At 44.8% G+C, this 16,978-nt stretch overlaps 1 protein-coding gene across 2 annotated transcripts in view; it reads right to left on the reverse strand.

Annotated features, from left to right (window-relative positions):
• The window catches only part of macrod2 (mono-ADP ribosylhydrolase 2), a 490,268-nt gene extending 474,683 nt beyond the window's left edge, over nucleotides 1-15,585 (reverse strand). For both annotated transcript variants that reach the window (XM_080016637.1, XM_080016636.1), the window contains exons 1-2: nucleotides 15,409-15,585; nucleotides 9,954-10,055 (exon numbers count right to left, since the gene is read on the reverse strand). In XM_080016637.1, coding sequence (XP_079872763.1) covers nucleotides 9,954-10,055; nucleotides 15,409-15,445 — 139 coding nt within the window. In that variant the 5' untranslated portion in view covers nucleotides 15,446-15,585. The remainder of the gene's footprint in view (nucleotides 1-9,953; nucleotides 10,056-15,408) is intronic.
• Nucleotides 15,586-16,978: the final 1,393 nt, after the last annotated feature.

Here is a 16,978-nt window from a genome sequence, read left to right on the forward strand (position 1 = left end):
AGCCCACTGCTCCTAGATACATCACACACTGGGATGGGTAAATGCAGAGAACTCATTTCCCCGCAGGAATTAATAAAGTATACATTATTATTATGCGGTAACATGAGGTAGGATTCCGTGAAACCATGCAGCTCAGTGCGATCTCCAAGTCCTGGTTCATCCTCACCGCCTGGCCATTGGACTGGGGATGGAATCCTGAGGAGAGGCCGACTACACAACTCCTATCAAAGACGCTGTCTCTAGGGAGGCCGTGCACTCTAAACACTTGATTTAGCATGACTTCGGTCGTCTCTCTAGCTGTGGGCAATTTAGACATCGGATTTAAGTGAGCAGCCTTGGAGAATCTACCACAGTGAGAATAGTAGTGTTACTTTCTGAAACGGGGAGCCCATTGACCAAGTCCAGCAGGATGTGGGACCACGAACGACAGGGAATGGGCAAAGGCTGGAGGAGACAGCTGGGGCTTGAAGGGAGTTCTTGTTTTGTGAGCATACCAGACATGCTGCCATAATCTCCTGTGTGTCCCCATCCATGGATTCCCACCAGAAACGCTTTTGGAGAAGGCAGAGAGTCCTGGCTACCCCAGGATGGCAGGCTAACCGGGAGGAGTGTACCCACTGCAGAACCTGAGAGCGTACATCGGCGGGCACGAAAAGCCAGTTATCAGGGCAAGTGCTAGGAGATGGGTGGTTAGAAAGAGTCTTTCACCTTCTTCTCCACCTCACAGGTAACCACACTGACTATGCAGGATCGGGGCAGAATCTCCTCTGGCTGAGAAGGATCACACTCATCTTGTGAGACATGAGAAAGGTCGTCAGGTTTGGTGTTCTTTGATCACGGGCGGTATTAAAGAGAAGAGTCAAATAGACTGATGGGACTCAGTCGCTTGGCTGACCAGATGTATTCAAGGTTCTTGTGGTCAAACAAGACAAACGGTTGCTCTGCTCCCTCCAACCAGTGACTCTACTCCTCCTACACCATCTTGATTGCCAACAGCTCCCAGTTCCCAATGTCATAATTGCGCTCTGCAGGGAATACCTGGTGAGAGAAGGAAGCACAGGGGTGAAGTTTATGGTCAACAGCAGCTTTCTGGGAAGGTACGGCCCCTTTGCCCAAATCTGAGGCATCCACCTCCACCGCAAACTGACAGGAGGGGTCAGGCAGGTTGAGAATAGGTGAGTAGGTGAACCGTTCCTCTAACTCACTGAAGGCCTTGTCCGCTGCAGGTGACCAGAGTGCAGTGAGTGATGCCGCCACCAGGCCATCATTTTGAATGAACCTCCTCCAGTGGCACGGTGGCGCAGTGCATTGCACTGCTGCCTCACAGCAAGAAGGTCCTGGGTTCGATTCCCGCCTGGGGCGCTGTTGGCACCGTGCTCCGGCGGGTTATCTTCCAAAACAGGAGCCTTTCTGTGTGGAGTTTGCATGTTCTCCCCGTGTTCACATGGGGTTTCCTCCACCTCACGTCAGTAAGGACCCCCACCAAAAACATGCACCCATCATCGTCTGACCAGCGATGGACACTTATCACCTGGTCCCCGGGCGCGTCCACGTATGCTGCCCACTGCTCCTGGCTGTGCCCCCGGAGGAAGGACAAGCCAGGATGGGTCAAAAGCAGAGGAGCCATTTCACCGGCCACCATCAAGCATGTGTGTGTGTGTGTGCAAGCATGTGTTGTGGAGTGTCGTGTGACAATTAAAGACTGTTTCTTTCTTCTTCTTCTTCTTTCCTGTAGAAGTTGGCGAACCACAAGAACTGCTGCAACTTCTTCCTGGAGGCCGGTAGCGGCCAGTCCATGACTGCCCAAAGCTTGGTTGTTTGCATCTACACGCTCCCCTCAGCAACCACAAAGCCCAATAAGGAGACCCTGGGCACATAGAATTCACACTTCTCTGCTTTTACGAACAGCTTGTTCTCCAGAAGACTCTGGAGAACTATGGCGGACGTGCTCTGCTTCAATCTGGAGAGTATAAGGATATCATCCTGGTAGACAAAACCAAAACATGGTTGCCCCCTGCAGGAGTTCGAAAGCAGCTGATATGAGAGGAAGGGGATATCTGTTCTACACCGTTACCTTGTTCAGACCACAGCAGTCGATACAGGGTCGCAGTGAGCCTGGTCCTGCCGAGCTGCATGGGCTCCGCTGAGTCTTAAGGAGTACTCAGAGTAGGTACCAACAAGGAAGGAGGAGGCGATGCTGGTGGTCGCGAAAGACCCTCGGGAATGACTGGTCAGTGCCCCCTCTCGCCTTCACTCGAGGAGACGTTCGCACATGCGGATGGCCGTGGCGATGAGCATGTTCAAATCTGCCTGAGGATCCCGAGCCGCCAATTCGTCCTTGACGACATCAGAGAGCCCCTTGTATAAAGTGTCGGCTAGTGATGAGGAATTCCAATCGCTCCCTGCCGTGAGGGTCCGTAACTCAATGGAATAGTTAATAACTTACCGGCCCGTCTGTACCAGGTTAAAAAGGCCACGAGCAGCATCACGGCCACCTGTAGCATGGTCAGAAACCGATGATGCAGAGGTTCGGACAGGAATCAGGAAGTTGTGCGGGAAAGCTCAGTGTAATGCAAAAGACAATCTGGCAGGGAAAAAGGGAAGTTGGACTGCTATATAACCTGAGGAACTAACAAGGGAATGAGATGCAGGCAGGGGAAACAAGGTGAAGGGCTGGGAGTGACTACTGGGAGATCAGGGAGGATTCATGACAAATATTTATCTTTTTGTGTCCACTTTCATTTGTTTTTATCTCCTCTATGTTTCTTCGTTAGAAAACGTGTTCAGTGCTTGTTTTCTGCTCGGTTCCATGTGAAAGTTTAACTATAAGTTCTGTTTCATTATTTAAAGCATATTCTGTATTAACCATATTGTTCATCTTTTAAATTAAGACACATCAATGACCTTTTTAAGCATAAATTATGCCAGCTTTAATCATATGCATTCAGACAATACAGGTGACAAAACAGTCTCACATGTAATCAGTCATTAATTTAGGAAAACACAAAATAGAACCAGCAACAGCTGAAACTGTGTACCCATCACCCACCTCCACAGAGAGAGATTGTAATGTCTTATAACAAACCTCTGCACAACATTGCGACACATTTCTTTACTCGACTCAAGACCTATTTCCTAAGTGGTTGCGTACATTTAGATTACAGTCCGAGGACCTCCGTCTGATTCTGAGCTGCTGTGCGGTGTTTGTATCTGGTCAACCTCATCCTCCTCATCAAAGTATACCTGTGTAATCCATATCTGGCAGAGAAAATCTATTATGTTATTTGTTCTAGAACAGAATCAATAGGTTCACTGCCAAACCCAGTGCAAGCTGTCTTGGCGGTACAGACTCATCTACAGGTACAGTGGTACAGATGTGCGATTTCCTGAACTAAACGACCCCAGTAGTCTTCCAACATATCACTAATCAAAACCTTGTCTTCACAGTGTATCTCTACATTAAACAGTAGCAGAAACCTCAACAAATCCTGGTTCCCTGCAACAATTCGTACTTGGGGCTTATCTCTCCACAACCTTCAGATGTGCAAGAACTATACAGAACGGCAACAGGTGCCTCATAGATGTCCTGGTTCAACACTTGTGGTATGATCTTCAAACTGACTCCACAGTGCTTTTCAAAAGCAGCCTATTCTGCCTGTGTCAAGCAATCCTTTAACCACCTCATCAATCCTAGACTGTTCGCATAAACAACAAACAACATATGAATGCACATATCTGTATATACATAGGCATATTCCTTCAACCTATTCCATTTTATTTCAATTTATTTTTTATTGTATTTTATTCTATATATTTTTTATCTTATTCTATAAGTATTCCACTTACTGTATTACGTTTTAGGAGTCAGTCGGTCTATTAGAAAGGAATTTTCTACTTTTTATTTTATTTTATTTTTGTACTTTTTCCTAGGACTTATTGTGTGCTATCACCGGGTGCGTTGCATTACATTTCACTGCATATATGTATGGAAGTATGTATATGTATGTGACAAATAAAAATCTTGAATCTTGAAAATCTTGACTGAGACCCATCTCTGCCTGCACTGCCAACCTGCTGAAAATAAGCTTCAACATCCTCTGGTAGCCCATACATGACCACATGTGATACGTTGGGAAAATTGAAGCCCATCCCAAGAGCTGTTGCTGCGACAACAACTCTGCAGCTACCCTCTCCACTGAAGGATAACAGCACATGCCTATACTATGAAACATGCCTATACTGTAAGTAGGTTTTCAGTCTTGTGACACATGCGGCACGGTTCTCTGCAATCAGGGAGCACATAGAGCTGTGTTCACACAGCTCTCTGGGTGATTCGATTCACACATAGAAATATATTTATGATTCACCATATTTATAGTTCCTCACTATAATGCCTGTGCATTGTAAGCTTCGATCTGTTCTATCCTCCTATTGTAATGCACACTCATTTGGGTTCACCGCCTGGTAAACTGCTATACCAAGGTTACGCGCTGCTTTTCACCGCTGTTAGAAAAATCTTCATACCATGACAGCCCTAGTCTCCGTCAACCCAGGCATCTTCACCTAGTTCTGCTTTGAGATAACAGAATACTCTACCAACTGCCTTTAATGTTCGTCAGTAAATGAGGATTTGAGACATGGCCTTTGTCTTCTATCACCCTCACAATCGAATCCAGGCAGTCCAGTGTATGAGCAGAGACTTTACTCAGTCCAAGCCTGATGTTGGCCTTGTTGGGGCTCATCATCACAGTGGTTGCATTCTCCAAATGCAATTTCCTCTTCAACCTGGCTCTGGAATCCTGGTCGGCTGATGCGGTCAATGCCAACTGAGGTGTACCTGAAAGACAAGTAAATGCAACAATGCCTCAACAAGCAGCCATTACAATAGCCTAAAATTGGGTAAGAAAGATAAAAGCAATGCCATGTAATATCTCAATCTGTTCATGAGAATATTGTCAATAACAAAGACAGCATCTATTAAAAGTGTGTATTTACCCAAGACAATTATTGCATGCATATGAAAAGAACAGTGAATATTACATACTGTTACTCTAGCTATCATCTACCAAGGTTAAAAATTAACATGCTGGGCATGTTACTGTAGCTAGTCAATTTGAGTGCTCCAAAACATAAGCCGCTTTTTTACAGAGATACTGAAATACTGCCGTACAGTAGACCCGACAATATCACGGCTTTGCTTTTTTACACTGAACCAAACAAAGGCGGCATATTGCCGTTCCCATATGTGATTTTTGATAGCATGCCGGCTTTCCGAATCAGAGGCGTGATCATGGGGAGTGACGTGTAACACAACAGCGCCGGCCTCTAGTGTGACGTACCGTATAACATAAGCGTTGGTCAGCAGGCTTGAATGATCTGGAGTGATCAATCACTGATCACCTAGTTTCCACTGGCAATAGAAGCCCTTCTTTTATCACGGGTATTAATTATTCATATTTAATTATATTATTATACAAGTGATTTAACTCCCTGGATGCACAACTTAATCACCCGACCATCCAGGCCACCATGTCCAAATCCTCCATCTGCTTCCTCGCTACAAGCACCAAACCAGCTTCATGTAATTAATCAATAGCAAAAAAAACAACTTTTATATCAATCCATGTTTTTTATGTAGGCCATTTAAGTGTGGTATTCCACAGAAAACAACCGGCTCGGTCAGCAGTGCAAAACTCTGGACCGAAGCAGCCGCAGCAGACAGTGCAGTAGAGTGTGCTCCTCACCTACATAACATCCGGTCATAATTCCTTCGCGCAGGACGGCAAAAAGTCGAAATATTTATACTTTGCACGGCAATTGCCATGTACTGTTGTCGTTATTCTCTGCCCGGCTGCCGACATGCTCTCGTCCACTAAGATGACTTCCGGTTTGCCGTCTCCCAGGTTTCAGAGACTGAGAATGCAGCAGCTTGGTGGCGGGCCGCACACATAACACCTCATCAAAACATCATACCCCTGTCGCCGCACGCCAGCTGTCCCTTTTACACAGACATTGTTTCTGCCCCGTTTCGGCTCTTTGACTACCTCCACTGCCGGCTCAGCGCCAGATCAACTATGCCCCCCCACTTTTCGTGTTCATACAGTGAGGCGGAATAATGGAGCAACATTCCCTCACTGAACAGGCTGTGTAAAAGGGCCTGTAGACAGGACTGAGAACAATGCCATTACATTGCCATTAGTGATACAAGGCCATTACTGAAGTTATCTCTCCTGAGTTTAACTGTTTTAAATTAAACCTGTCAGGTGGTAACCAGGCTAAGGGGTCATGTTGAAGGAAAGACTGATCTTGGTAAAAGTAGGCAGTGGTGGAAAGTAACTAAGTACATTTACTCAAGTACTGTACTAAAGGAGAATTTTGAGTATTTCCATTTTCTGCTACTTTATACTTTTATTCCACTACATTTTGGATGCAAATGATGTACTTCTTACTCCACCTCATTCATTTGATACCTTTAGTTACTTTGCAGGTTGAGATTAACAATATAAAATATAATCAACAAATAAATTAGGATTATTATAGATTAAGACTTAAGACATTATGGATCGGGGGGTGCTCACAAACTGCAACAACTGCAACATTAACTAAGTACTATTAACTACTACTAATGCATCAATAATAATACAATAAAGTACTTTTTATTATTCTGAAATGGGCCATTCTGTGTAATGAGTACTTTTGCTTATGTATATGTCGATCCTAATACTTACTTTTACTTAAGTGCATTTTTTTAAATGCAGGACTTTTACTTATAACAGAGTATTTATACTTTTACCAAATTAAAATATCTGAGTACTTCTTCCACCACTGTGTTAAAGGTATACTCACACTCTTTGACGATGGACCAAACGTTGCAAAGTTCTCTGAAGGCCGACTGCCCTTTTGCAGCCTCTCCCCTAGTAGAGATAACAGAGTACATTAGAATGCTTCATAGTAACTTATATTTTGCTAGCTGGGACATAAAGTAACGTGACAGCAGAACATGCACAGCTCAAAGCACAGTAGAAATGTAAGCTTGTGAGCGCCCACTGAATCGTAGTTTAGGTAAAGTTAGCTAGCTACTACTAACGTTAATACAAAGAGCAGAGTGAATGGTGGCGTGCTGTTTTTATTGGCGTTGTTATAATGTTGTCAACTAAACACTACAACTACAAGCAAGCTAGCTTCCGTAACTACCAGGAGGCTACCAGCCTAGGCAGCTAGTTCCAAAACCCAATTCCTATGGCTTCTAGTTCAACATAATACATAGACGTTTTGTCATGACATGATTAAGTAGTCAACACTTACCATTTGTAAGTAACCTGAACTGCATCCCCAAAAATCCCCATAAGTTTCTTTGGAAAACGGTGGACGCCAACATGTCTTGCCACTTGATGTTCAGCAGCCAGGACTCCGGGCTCACAAATAAAAGTTGGCAACCTCCGTTGCGGATTTCTGCCCCTTCGTGGACTACGAGCTACAAGGCAGTGATTCCCAGTTTGGTCGCTTCCCTGATATGGTCCTCCATGAGGGCGACCAACAGAGAAACAACCATAGCCACTGGGTCTTCACTGGGCCCCATCTTGTTGGTGACCAGCGGGGCCAGATGGAAAATGAAACTTGTCAGAAGTACAGCAACACATCTTTCTCATCAGCAAAAGTTTGAAGTGCAGTTGTTTGTTCTTGTATTAGAGAAAATACAACGCCCAGTTTGTTTAACACTGTCGCAATAACGGATTCAACAGACAACGTTCCGCATTTGTGGCAGCCATCTTGGCTGTTTACGAAAATGCATCAAGCGCGCTCCTCTGTACGGTCATCGTATCAAACCCATCCCATAGTCCTAACCCGACTGTGATTGGGCCGGCCCGGGCAAGGTCGGCTGGAAATCTGTCTGAATGGCAGGGAGACCGGACCAATGTGCCAGAGCAAATAAAACATGAGCTCGCAGATTCGTCTGGCTCCCAGGCTTTTTTAGAAACAGGAAGGAAACCTATCAGCGGGGAAACATCATTGTAATGTCCAACCAAATTCCCACCGCCGTTATCCTACAGTGAAGCGCCATCTTCCGTGGTAAATAGCGAAAGAAAATAAAAGACATTCATTTCTGTCCTCGGCGGATCATAAGTCGTCTTAGGCGGGTGCCATATAAAAATGGAAATTATATAATTACAGCTACCAGGGGAAAAAAAATTCCCAAAGGTTTTAATAATTAGTAGTGGTGTTATTTCATATCCACAGTCGTCAACTCGATCGTGCAAACTCGACGACCACATAGAATAACGTCAATTAATGTAATTCTTTTCTTTCCCTTCATAATACCTCTGGAGCTGACAGTGTGTCTAGTACAACAACTGGGGCCAGGCACACAGCGCTCCATGAAACAAGCCCCGTGGTGCATGTTTAACTCATATCTGAATCACAACAAAGACTCAGGCTCGAGCTATTCTCACCCCATTTGACTGTTCACTAAATGGCCCGTTGTCATGCTTCGGTGTTTTTAAACGAGTAGTATGCAGTTGCAAAGTTCTGCTAATAATCTACGAATACACGTTGAGGATAACAGGGGTTCAAAGTCAGGTTCATTTGGATTAGTCACATTTTTTTCCATCCATCCATCCATCCATCCATCCATCCATACATCCATATATATATTACGTGCAGAACAACATGAACAGTTTGTACACAAGTTGCTACGTACAGGAACAACATGTCTACAACGATGTGGACCTTTTGCGTAAGATTAAATACTTTATTAACTTCCAACCAGAGGTGCTCCAGCAAACCGATGATGCAACGGGAGTCTCCATCCTATATACACAGTATCTCTCGGTAAAGGAAATAAATTAATCATTGATCACAACCCAAGACACGTTAGATGTTGCGTAGGTAGCCACAGATATTGGTACAGTACCAGCATTGGGTATTGGGTCCGATATTAAAAACACTCCTAAACCAGAAACCCAATTAACAGTTGAGTTTGTTTAATGTTCCATTTCTGGAACAGATAGAGCAGTGAATGAAACAACTTGTTAAAAATCATAAACACACAGGGTTTTCAAAATCGGTGGTCTAACAGCTATTGTAAAAACAAATTGGCACTCGAGTCAATGTCCACAGGGTATTGCACGGTATCGCGCCGTTTCCGCTGTCATTTCTCGCGTGTGTTTTCGTGACAAAGCGTAGTTTGGAGACTGGTGGAAGACCTTGTAATGTGAGACGCCCCTGTCGCCGATCAGTCATGTAGTGTGAAAACCACAAGGCTGCAAGACTCCCCGTCACGAGACAGAAAGTTGTGGTGAGTGTGGACAGTGCAGCGATCTGATGACTTTGAAAGTCGTGTCGTGTGCCCACGGCATTAGGGTTCACAAGAGGTGATGTGGTGTCACTAAAATGTACTACTTACAGAATTATAAATCTACTACAAATTATTGTTAATAAGTTGTGGAGACCCAAACCTTGATTCGAACAGTGGAAACCAAAGATTAAAAGTGTCTGCTTTATAATAGATTTTGGAAACGATCGGCAGTGCGTCCTACATCACCACTTACACATCTGTAATACAAGAAACAGTCTAAATAAGTCTGGGGAACGTGATTTAAAAAATATATATCGAATTTGATGTAATTGTTTGTTGCCAAGGAATTTCTTTCCATGGCAACAAAAAATTACATCAAATTGGATTTTGAATCCAACGGCAGTAGAATGTTCATATGGTCATAATATTGGGCAAAGTAATTTGCAGTGGAATTTTGACTAAAAGTCACAGATCAACATGAGGTTAAGATCAATGATCATGACAGATAACTTTATAACTTGGGGAACAGTGTGAAAAAGGGTGCAAGCTTCTTTTGAAAGACTGCATATTTTTCTTGATGTCAAAATTCCTTTGGGATGGGTACCCTGCGTACAGCTAGTATCGCCGAGTGACCAAAAAGCAGACCGGTCTCTCCTACCTTTAACTTCCTGCCTCCAAGGTGGAATCTTGTCCAGAGATATGAAATCATGACGACGATACTCCTTGCGCCTCTCATCCCGATCTAGACGGAGCAGTCTCTCTGAAGGAAGACAGCAAGGAAGAAATACTTTTAACACAGTGAAGACTGAACAAAAAAAAAAAACAGAGAGAAAGATTCTGCAGACAGAATAGAATGTCGCCATTTTAAGGCTGCCCCCTTGAAAGTCGACGAGTCTCATCATCAGTCGAGAACCCGTCGGTCGACTGAGATTCTTCAAGTTGAGCATCATAAACATATTTTTATGTGTGAACCGTCCGTGTCCTCCGCTCAACCCGATCGCCATGCCCGGTTCCTCCAAATAAAACAACTAAATACAGTGTGGGGACGGGGCACGGACGAACGGGGCACGAGTAGGCATGGGTAGGCATCCAGTACTTTAACGGTTATTTTTCTAAAAGACAAAAACTAAAACAAAAAAAAATTTAGAGCAGAATTAACACTTCATGTCTCTTCTGACAATGGTGAAAATGCTTCTTAGACGAATATCTTAATCTCATTGCAAATAAGTACATAGAAAATTTAATTTAAAAAAATGTATTTTCTTAATTTTTTCCAATACTGTTAACAGTACCTTAATGTTGGAGCTCGATACTACGGTCTTTAATAATTTAGCCCCATTTAATAGCGGGTCTCTTGCCCAGTTCCTCCGTGCCCCACCCGCCTGTTCCTCTGTGTCCCCCGCCCGCCCTAATAGTCAAATATTTGCATCGAACAGCCGAATCCGATTCGACTGACAAAAATCTGAGTCGGGTACAGCCCTACGCCATTTGCTTCTACCAGAGGCCATAAAATACTGACTTAAAGCAATTACTGACTTCTCATCTCCACTGACTAAATCAGCAGTTCCATGCCGTCACCCTGCGGCATGGAACTGTCTCCCGGGAGCGACCATCCATTGCTCCATTGTCATCGCCGGTCTTGCCCTGGCGACGGTTGGCCTCCAAATCGAGGCGTGTTCCAGGTCAGCCATTATCTAAGCAGTGGCTGGCTTGGCTACTTCAGCAGTGACACTCTTTGGGCTGCACATCAGAAGTTCATAGTTCATCGTCGAGCTTACTTTTTTTTTTGTTAACTCAAAATACTCAAAATATCACCTTAGATCGTCCCTTGAAGGAGGATCCCTGTGCCTATCCAATTTTCTTTCTCCAGTGGAGAGTAATTCATTTGGGTCCTCTCTGGTCAAACTCATTTAGGAAGTGGTATTGAGGTCAAGGCATGGGCATCGGCGGCGCTATTTAATATTTTCAAATGATAACCAGACCCAGCAGCATGGTTCTGCTCTGGATATCCCAACTCATCTGCGCCTGGGTGGATATGCGCGGAAGGCGGCCATAAAAAGTCCCACACCAGAGGGGTACTAGTAGAACACAAGGAGCAACAGGGTTATATCAGCGACACCCAGCCATGCCAGAGAGGAGCAGAGGAAGAAAAGGGACCACCACAACACAACGACCATACACAGGCCAGTGCTCTACACCACTGCAGTGTTCCACAAAACTTCCATAATCACTTTAATGAGTCAAAGTGAATCCCTCCCCACAGGAATGACCCGAACTGATTAAATTAATTTAAAATGTAATCACCTTGCCGCAAGTAGCCTAAATGTCAGTTTAGCTGCAGCCAGGTATTGCAGCTTAAGCCCCTCCGGATTCTCTGGCCCTGCAATGCCTAGAACGTCTGTCCTGAAGTTCACTGCTTCTCCCAGGTGGTGTGCCTCGACTGGCCGCTGTTTAGTCACGCAGCACCGGGCTCTCGATTCCACAGTGTGGACATCGGTCACTTATAGACCCGCGCGAAGAGGCACACACACACACCCACGCATTGACAGTCACACAACATTGCTGCTGTGACATAATATCAGAATGTCATCATGTCGCGTAAATCCTGATTATGTAAGTGCACGCATCTTACACGTTATCCTCTATATTTATACCTTCATTGCTATTCATTTGGATTGAATCCGATGTTTCTTATTGTTGTCTTTGTGTAAATGCAAAAGCAACATACACCAAGGTAATAGTGATTGTGTGAAACTGTAAAATGCTAATTTAACAGCTATATACAGTATAATTCTCACACACACACACACACACACACACACACACACACACACACACACACACACACACACACACACACACACACACACACACACACACACACACACACACACACACACACACACACACACACACACACGGCACTGTGAGCTACCCGGCATAAGGCCTCTTACATAACGCTCAGGCCAAGAATATTTTGTGCAGTCGTGGTGGACCATGTTTTTGGAGAGAAGATCCCAGCTTCCTGAGGTCATTCGCGGGGCAGTATACTGCTGTGGCTCAGAATTGATGCACTAGAGGTATAATCTGGGATGGGTGGCATGATGCTGGAAGGGGGGTATCCTTCCTACACCTTTGTGTGTTTTCTCTTTCTCAATCGAGGTGCCGTCATTCCCAAGGCTGCTTTTAATTCTACATGGATGAACAAAGGACAGTGCTTGGTTGCCTGAGCACAGTATGCACTTTCTACACTGATGTTCGTCACTCCGCCGAAATACAGGCTGGGTCTAGGGCTTAAATCTCACCTCATATTGCCTCTTGAATCCCCCACCACTCAGTTTTGTCTCTTTGGTGTATCTTTTGGGGTCATACATACAAAGCATACAAAGCATTTTATCAGCCAATAAAAAAGTACAAAACATTTTATTAGCCAACTTACTAGCAATTGTACTTCTTTCATTTCATTGTAAATCATCTCGTTAATCCTTTGGTCGGAATTCATATCTTTAAAATCACTAGTTGTTTCACAAATTCTCCCGCTGGTTATTGCCTCTGCTGTATCTTTAAAGTCGGCTGTATGAGCGCCACTTCCCCCACTTGAAAAAATAAAGTACAGTATATTGTGCCTGTTTGGGGTAATAGGGCTTAATTGCATAGAAGTTGCTCTCTTGACTTATATACATTTTGAATTAGTGCCAACTATTTATTCCATTTGAACCTGTTCCATGGACAAATCATGGGAAAACTACGAAACAAAATAAATTCTAAATGAGCAGATAGCTCAGTAGGCTGTCACCAACCTGCTGAGCTACCTGCTTGGCTGGGATGCATCGAAAGTCAATGTGTTAAAATGGTTAGAAAAAAAAAATTTAATTGGTATCGGAGCATATGAATGAATATGTATAGGAGTTTTTGCATGTGCTTATTTCATAGAAGGGGAAAGAGTTTAATGTATATTTGGCACAACTACGAGGCTTTAGTGTCTTCAATGGATTATGCATGTTTCAATGATTAACCAATTAATACAGTTTGGGCCAGAACAGACGATGCTATAAAAAGTCACCTCAAAATTGTGAGCTATGCATATTTAACCTCCTCAAAAAGTAATTATTTCAAATGATCATCATGTAACTGACAATCATTATAAACTTGACCATTTTTTTTGGTCCACACAGTGCAGATTTCCCTTGATATGACACCACTCGTTTTTCATTCCAAAGTACACAATATGCACTTATTGTTAATCAAACTGGCCATGGTCATAAAGTGCTTTTTTTTTTTGTAATCTTACACATGTAATGTTTGTCTTGCATTTGATAAGGGGCAGATTTGGCACAACAACATTCATTTTGATGGGCTGCCCCAGTGACCCAGATATTATGACAAATGTAACTCACATGAAAACGTTCAAATTAATAACTATATTAAATTTTTTTTCAATAACAAGAGAGCACATTTTAATGATTATATAAAGCACCATAAAGCAGCAGGTATGAACGGTTCACAGGCAGATCTGATGTCACGAACCGGTGTAACTGACATTCTGGTCGGCCCTGGGACCATTCTTATGATGTTTTCAACCGACGACCTCCCCTGACTCGGACAGGGGGCTTGTGACCACGCTGTGTTTCCACCCCATCAGCATCGCCCCTCTTTCAGCGTGGGTATTTCCTTCGTCTTCATCAGAGGACGATTCACTGCACTCCCGAATTATGTTCAACGTTGTCCCCAGTTTCGGAAACACTTCCTCCTCTCGGTCACTGTCATTACAACGGTGTAAGATTAGAGCGAGGGCTTCGCTGACTGAGAATCTTCTGCTCACGTGCCTATCAATGTGCCTATCCCATATACATAACTCTTTTCCCTTCTATTTTGTACCCCCACTTTGTATTATCTTTTTTTGAGTCTTGTTTAATTTTTATTTTATTTATATTATTCTATTTACTAACTGCATTACTTTTAAGGAATCAGTTCCTTTTAGTTAGTTATCTAGGTAGGAATTAGGTAAGCTATTATGTTCGGTTTAGTAACTATTGTGCATAATCTCCGGGTGCGTTGCAAAGACATTTCACTGCATATATGTATGAAGGTATGTATATGAATGTGACAAATAAACCTCTTGAATCTTGAATCATATTCCTCTTCTGAGAATTGCTCCTGAGAGAGAGAGACAGAGAACTTCTTATGAACCAAATAAGCAGTGTGTGCGTGTGTGTGTTTGTCTGTGTTTTTGTCTGTGTGTGGTACATCTAAAGGCAGATCACAAGCTGCATTGTCTATACACTGTTAAGACTCTTATTTAAACAAGCAGCTAGATCATAAATGCCTATTCTCATTTGTGGGCAAAATGGGCTGAAGCATCAAAGCGGGGCGCAAAGTGCTTACAGACATAAAACAAAAACATCAAGATATCAGTATTCGGTATAGAACTCCACAACCCCAAATGAGGCAACGTCACCTGGCTGAAGCAAGTATGTTCACCAGCCTTTTATCGGTGACAAACACCCAAATTCGGGGTCAAACATGTCTGTCCCACACAACACAAGGCTTGAGCAAGTTTTGTTTTCAGACACGGGGGGGGTGTGTGTGTGTGTGTGCCTCGGGACCCACCCACAACCACACACACCCACGCTCACACACACACACACACACACACACACACACACAGACATACACACACACACGGCAGTGCAACGGCACAGGGCGCAAACCGCCATGGAATCCCAAATAAACAGAACAAGTCCCAGCCACTCACACAGGTGAACGTGACAGTGTCAAGTGGGAGCCCGACAACAAGGCGAGGTGCGCGGCTGTCTGACGGCGCCGCCGCCGCCGCTGGAAGGGAAGGGGCCACACCAGCACAACGGTGTGTATTAGGCAAGGAGACAAGGAGCGCCCCCGGAAAAGAGCTGTGGACCCGCCGGGGGAGGGCGGGGTGGGTGACAGTGGCCGTTGGCGGTTCACGCACGGACGGATGAGATGCGCGCGCGCGCGCACACACACACACACACACACGGGCGCACGCACGCACACTCGCGCGCGCGCACACACACACACACACACACAACAACAGACACACACACACACACACACAACAAAAAGAGCAGGCTTACCTCTCTCAGTCTTCCAGTCCTTTTTCTTTTTACTCATGCTGCCGGAATGGTTGGACTTGGAGTTGCTGTTTTTGGACTGTGGCAACCCCAGGCTCACCGCGAGTGTGGTCCGGAACCCGGGAAGGAGATGAAGGAGAAGTGGGAGCAACGCTCCGTGGACGCGGCGTGTCACCTGTGAAGCTGTCAGCGCTATGGAGCCCAGCTGCTCCCGCGACGCACCGCGGCTGCGCCGTAAGCGGATCCCGGCCGCCCGATTGGCCGGCGGGGAACCCGGAAGCGGACTCGCGATTGGACCGCGGCTGCGTCGGTCGCGGCGCGCGGCGCCGGGTAGGCCGCGTCGCCCGCTCGAGCGCGCGAGGCGGTAGGCTAGCAACGGCGGCGCCGGTGCTGCGTTCGCCGTGGGCTCGGAAATCGGAGCGTTCCGCCGCGCCGGGTCGCCGGGCCCGAGCTAAGCGCGTTCCGTCGGCGCCGCTCGGGGCGGACGCGGGCGCCCGCGGAACATTCGCGCACTACCCGAAGGGGTTGTGCGTTCCACTCGCATCTCTGCACGGGAGGTCGTTTCGGGTTTTTTTTTTTTTTAATGAAATGGCCGTCCCTTTGAGTCTTTTCTCGGTAGGAGGTTGGAATTTTCCGAGCTCGGCTATGAAATGCAGCGCCACTGTCTACTCGTTCAGTCGCTCCATGAAAACAGTGGGCCGAAATAGAAACTTAGAAAATGCAAATGAATTCATGGCTGTCGTTTTGCTGACGACAGGCAGGCAAGACACCAGAGTGCATTTGCATTCCATTGCATTCAAAACAGATTTAATCTGCCATTTGCAAAATTGCATTTCCTTCTACTAGATGTGACAAATCTTGTAACATGGTCGTTTTTCTGTGGCCTGTTGCTCTGGAGAGAAATGGCCTTCTATGAGTTGTGAGTACCTCTGCGTTGTTCCTAGAATGAGAAAAATGAAATTTGCTCCTAACGGATGTGCCATGTCGTGCAACCCTTGAGTTGATCATCTGTGATCACGTGAAAGGAGAGGGGATCTTTTCACCTAAAACGAACGTTTACATCAGTATAAGTCAGCACGAATGATTGGCATTAAGTTATTAAGAGAACAGCTGATTATACAGCAGATTATATAGAGGACAATAATTTTAATTCTTTGAGATATTACAGATATTAGAGATGTTACAATGGTCTGCAAGACCAGTGATTCACAACTTTTGACCTCTTCCTCAATTTGATATGCATGAGGCCACAGACCAAGCCTGACATCACCAGATCAATTCGCAATTGCGTATTAGTCTGGAATCTCACAGTTAATTTTAAATTTCCACGGGGCGTTGCCAACAGGCACAGACCAAAATATCTCTGCACGCAACTGGATAGAAGTACAACCAATCAGAGCATTTGATAGAAGTACAACCAATCAGAGCATTTGATAGAAGTACAACCAATCAGAGCATTTGATAGAAGTACAACCAATCAGAGCATTGGATAGAAGTACAACCAATCAGAGCATTGGATCAATCTACAACCAATCAGAGCATTGGATTGATCTACAACCAATCAGAGCAACAA

The sequence above is a fragment of the Zeus faber genome, assembly GCF_960531495.2.
Source record: "Zeus faber genome assembly, chromosome: 16".
In the NCBI taxonomy this organism is placed as follows: domain Eukaryota; kingdom Metazoa; phylum Chordata; class Actinopteri; order Zeiformes; family Zeidae; genus Zeus; species Zeus faber.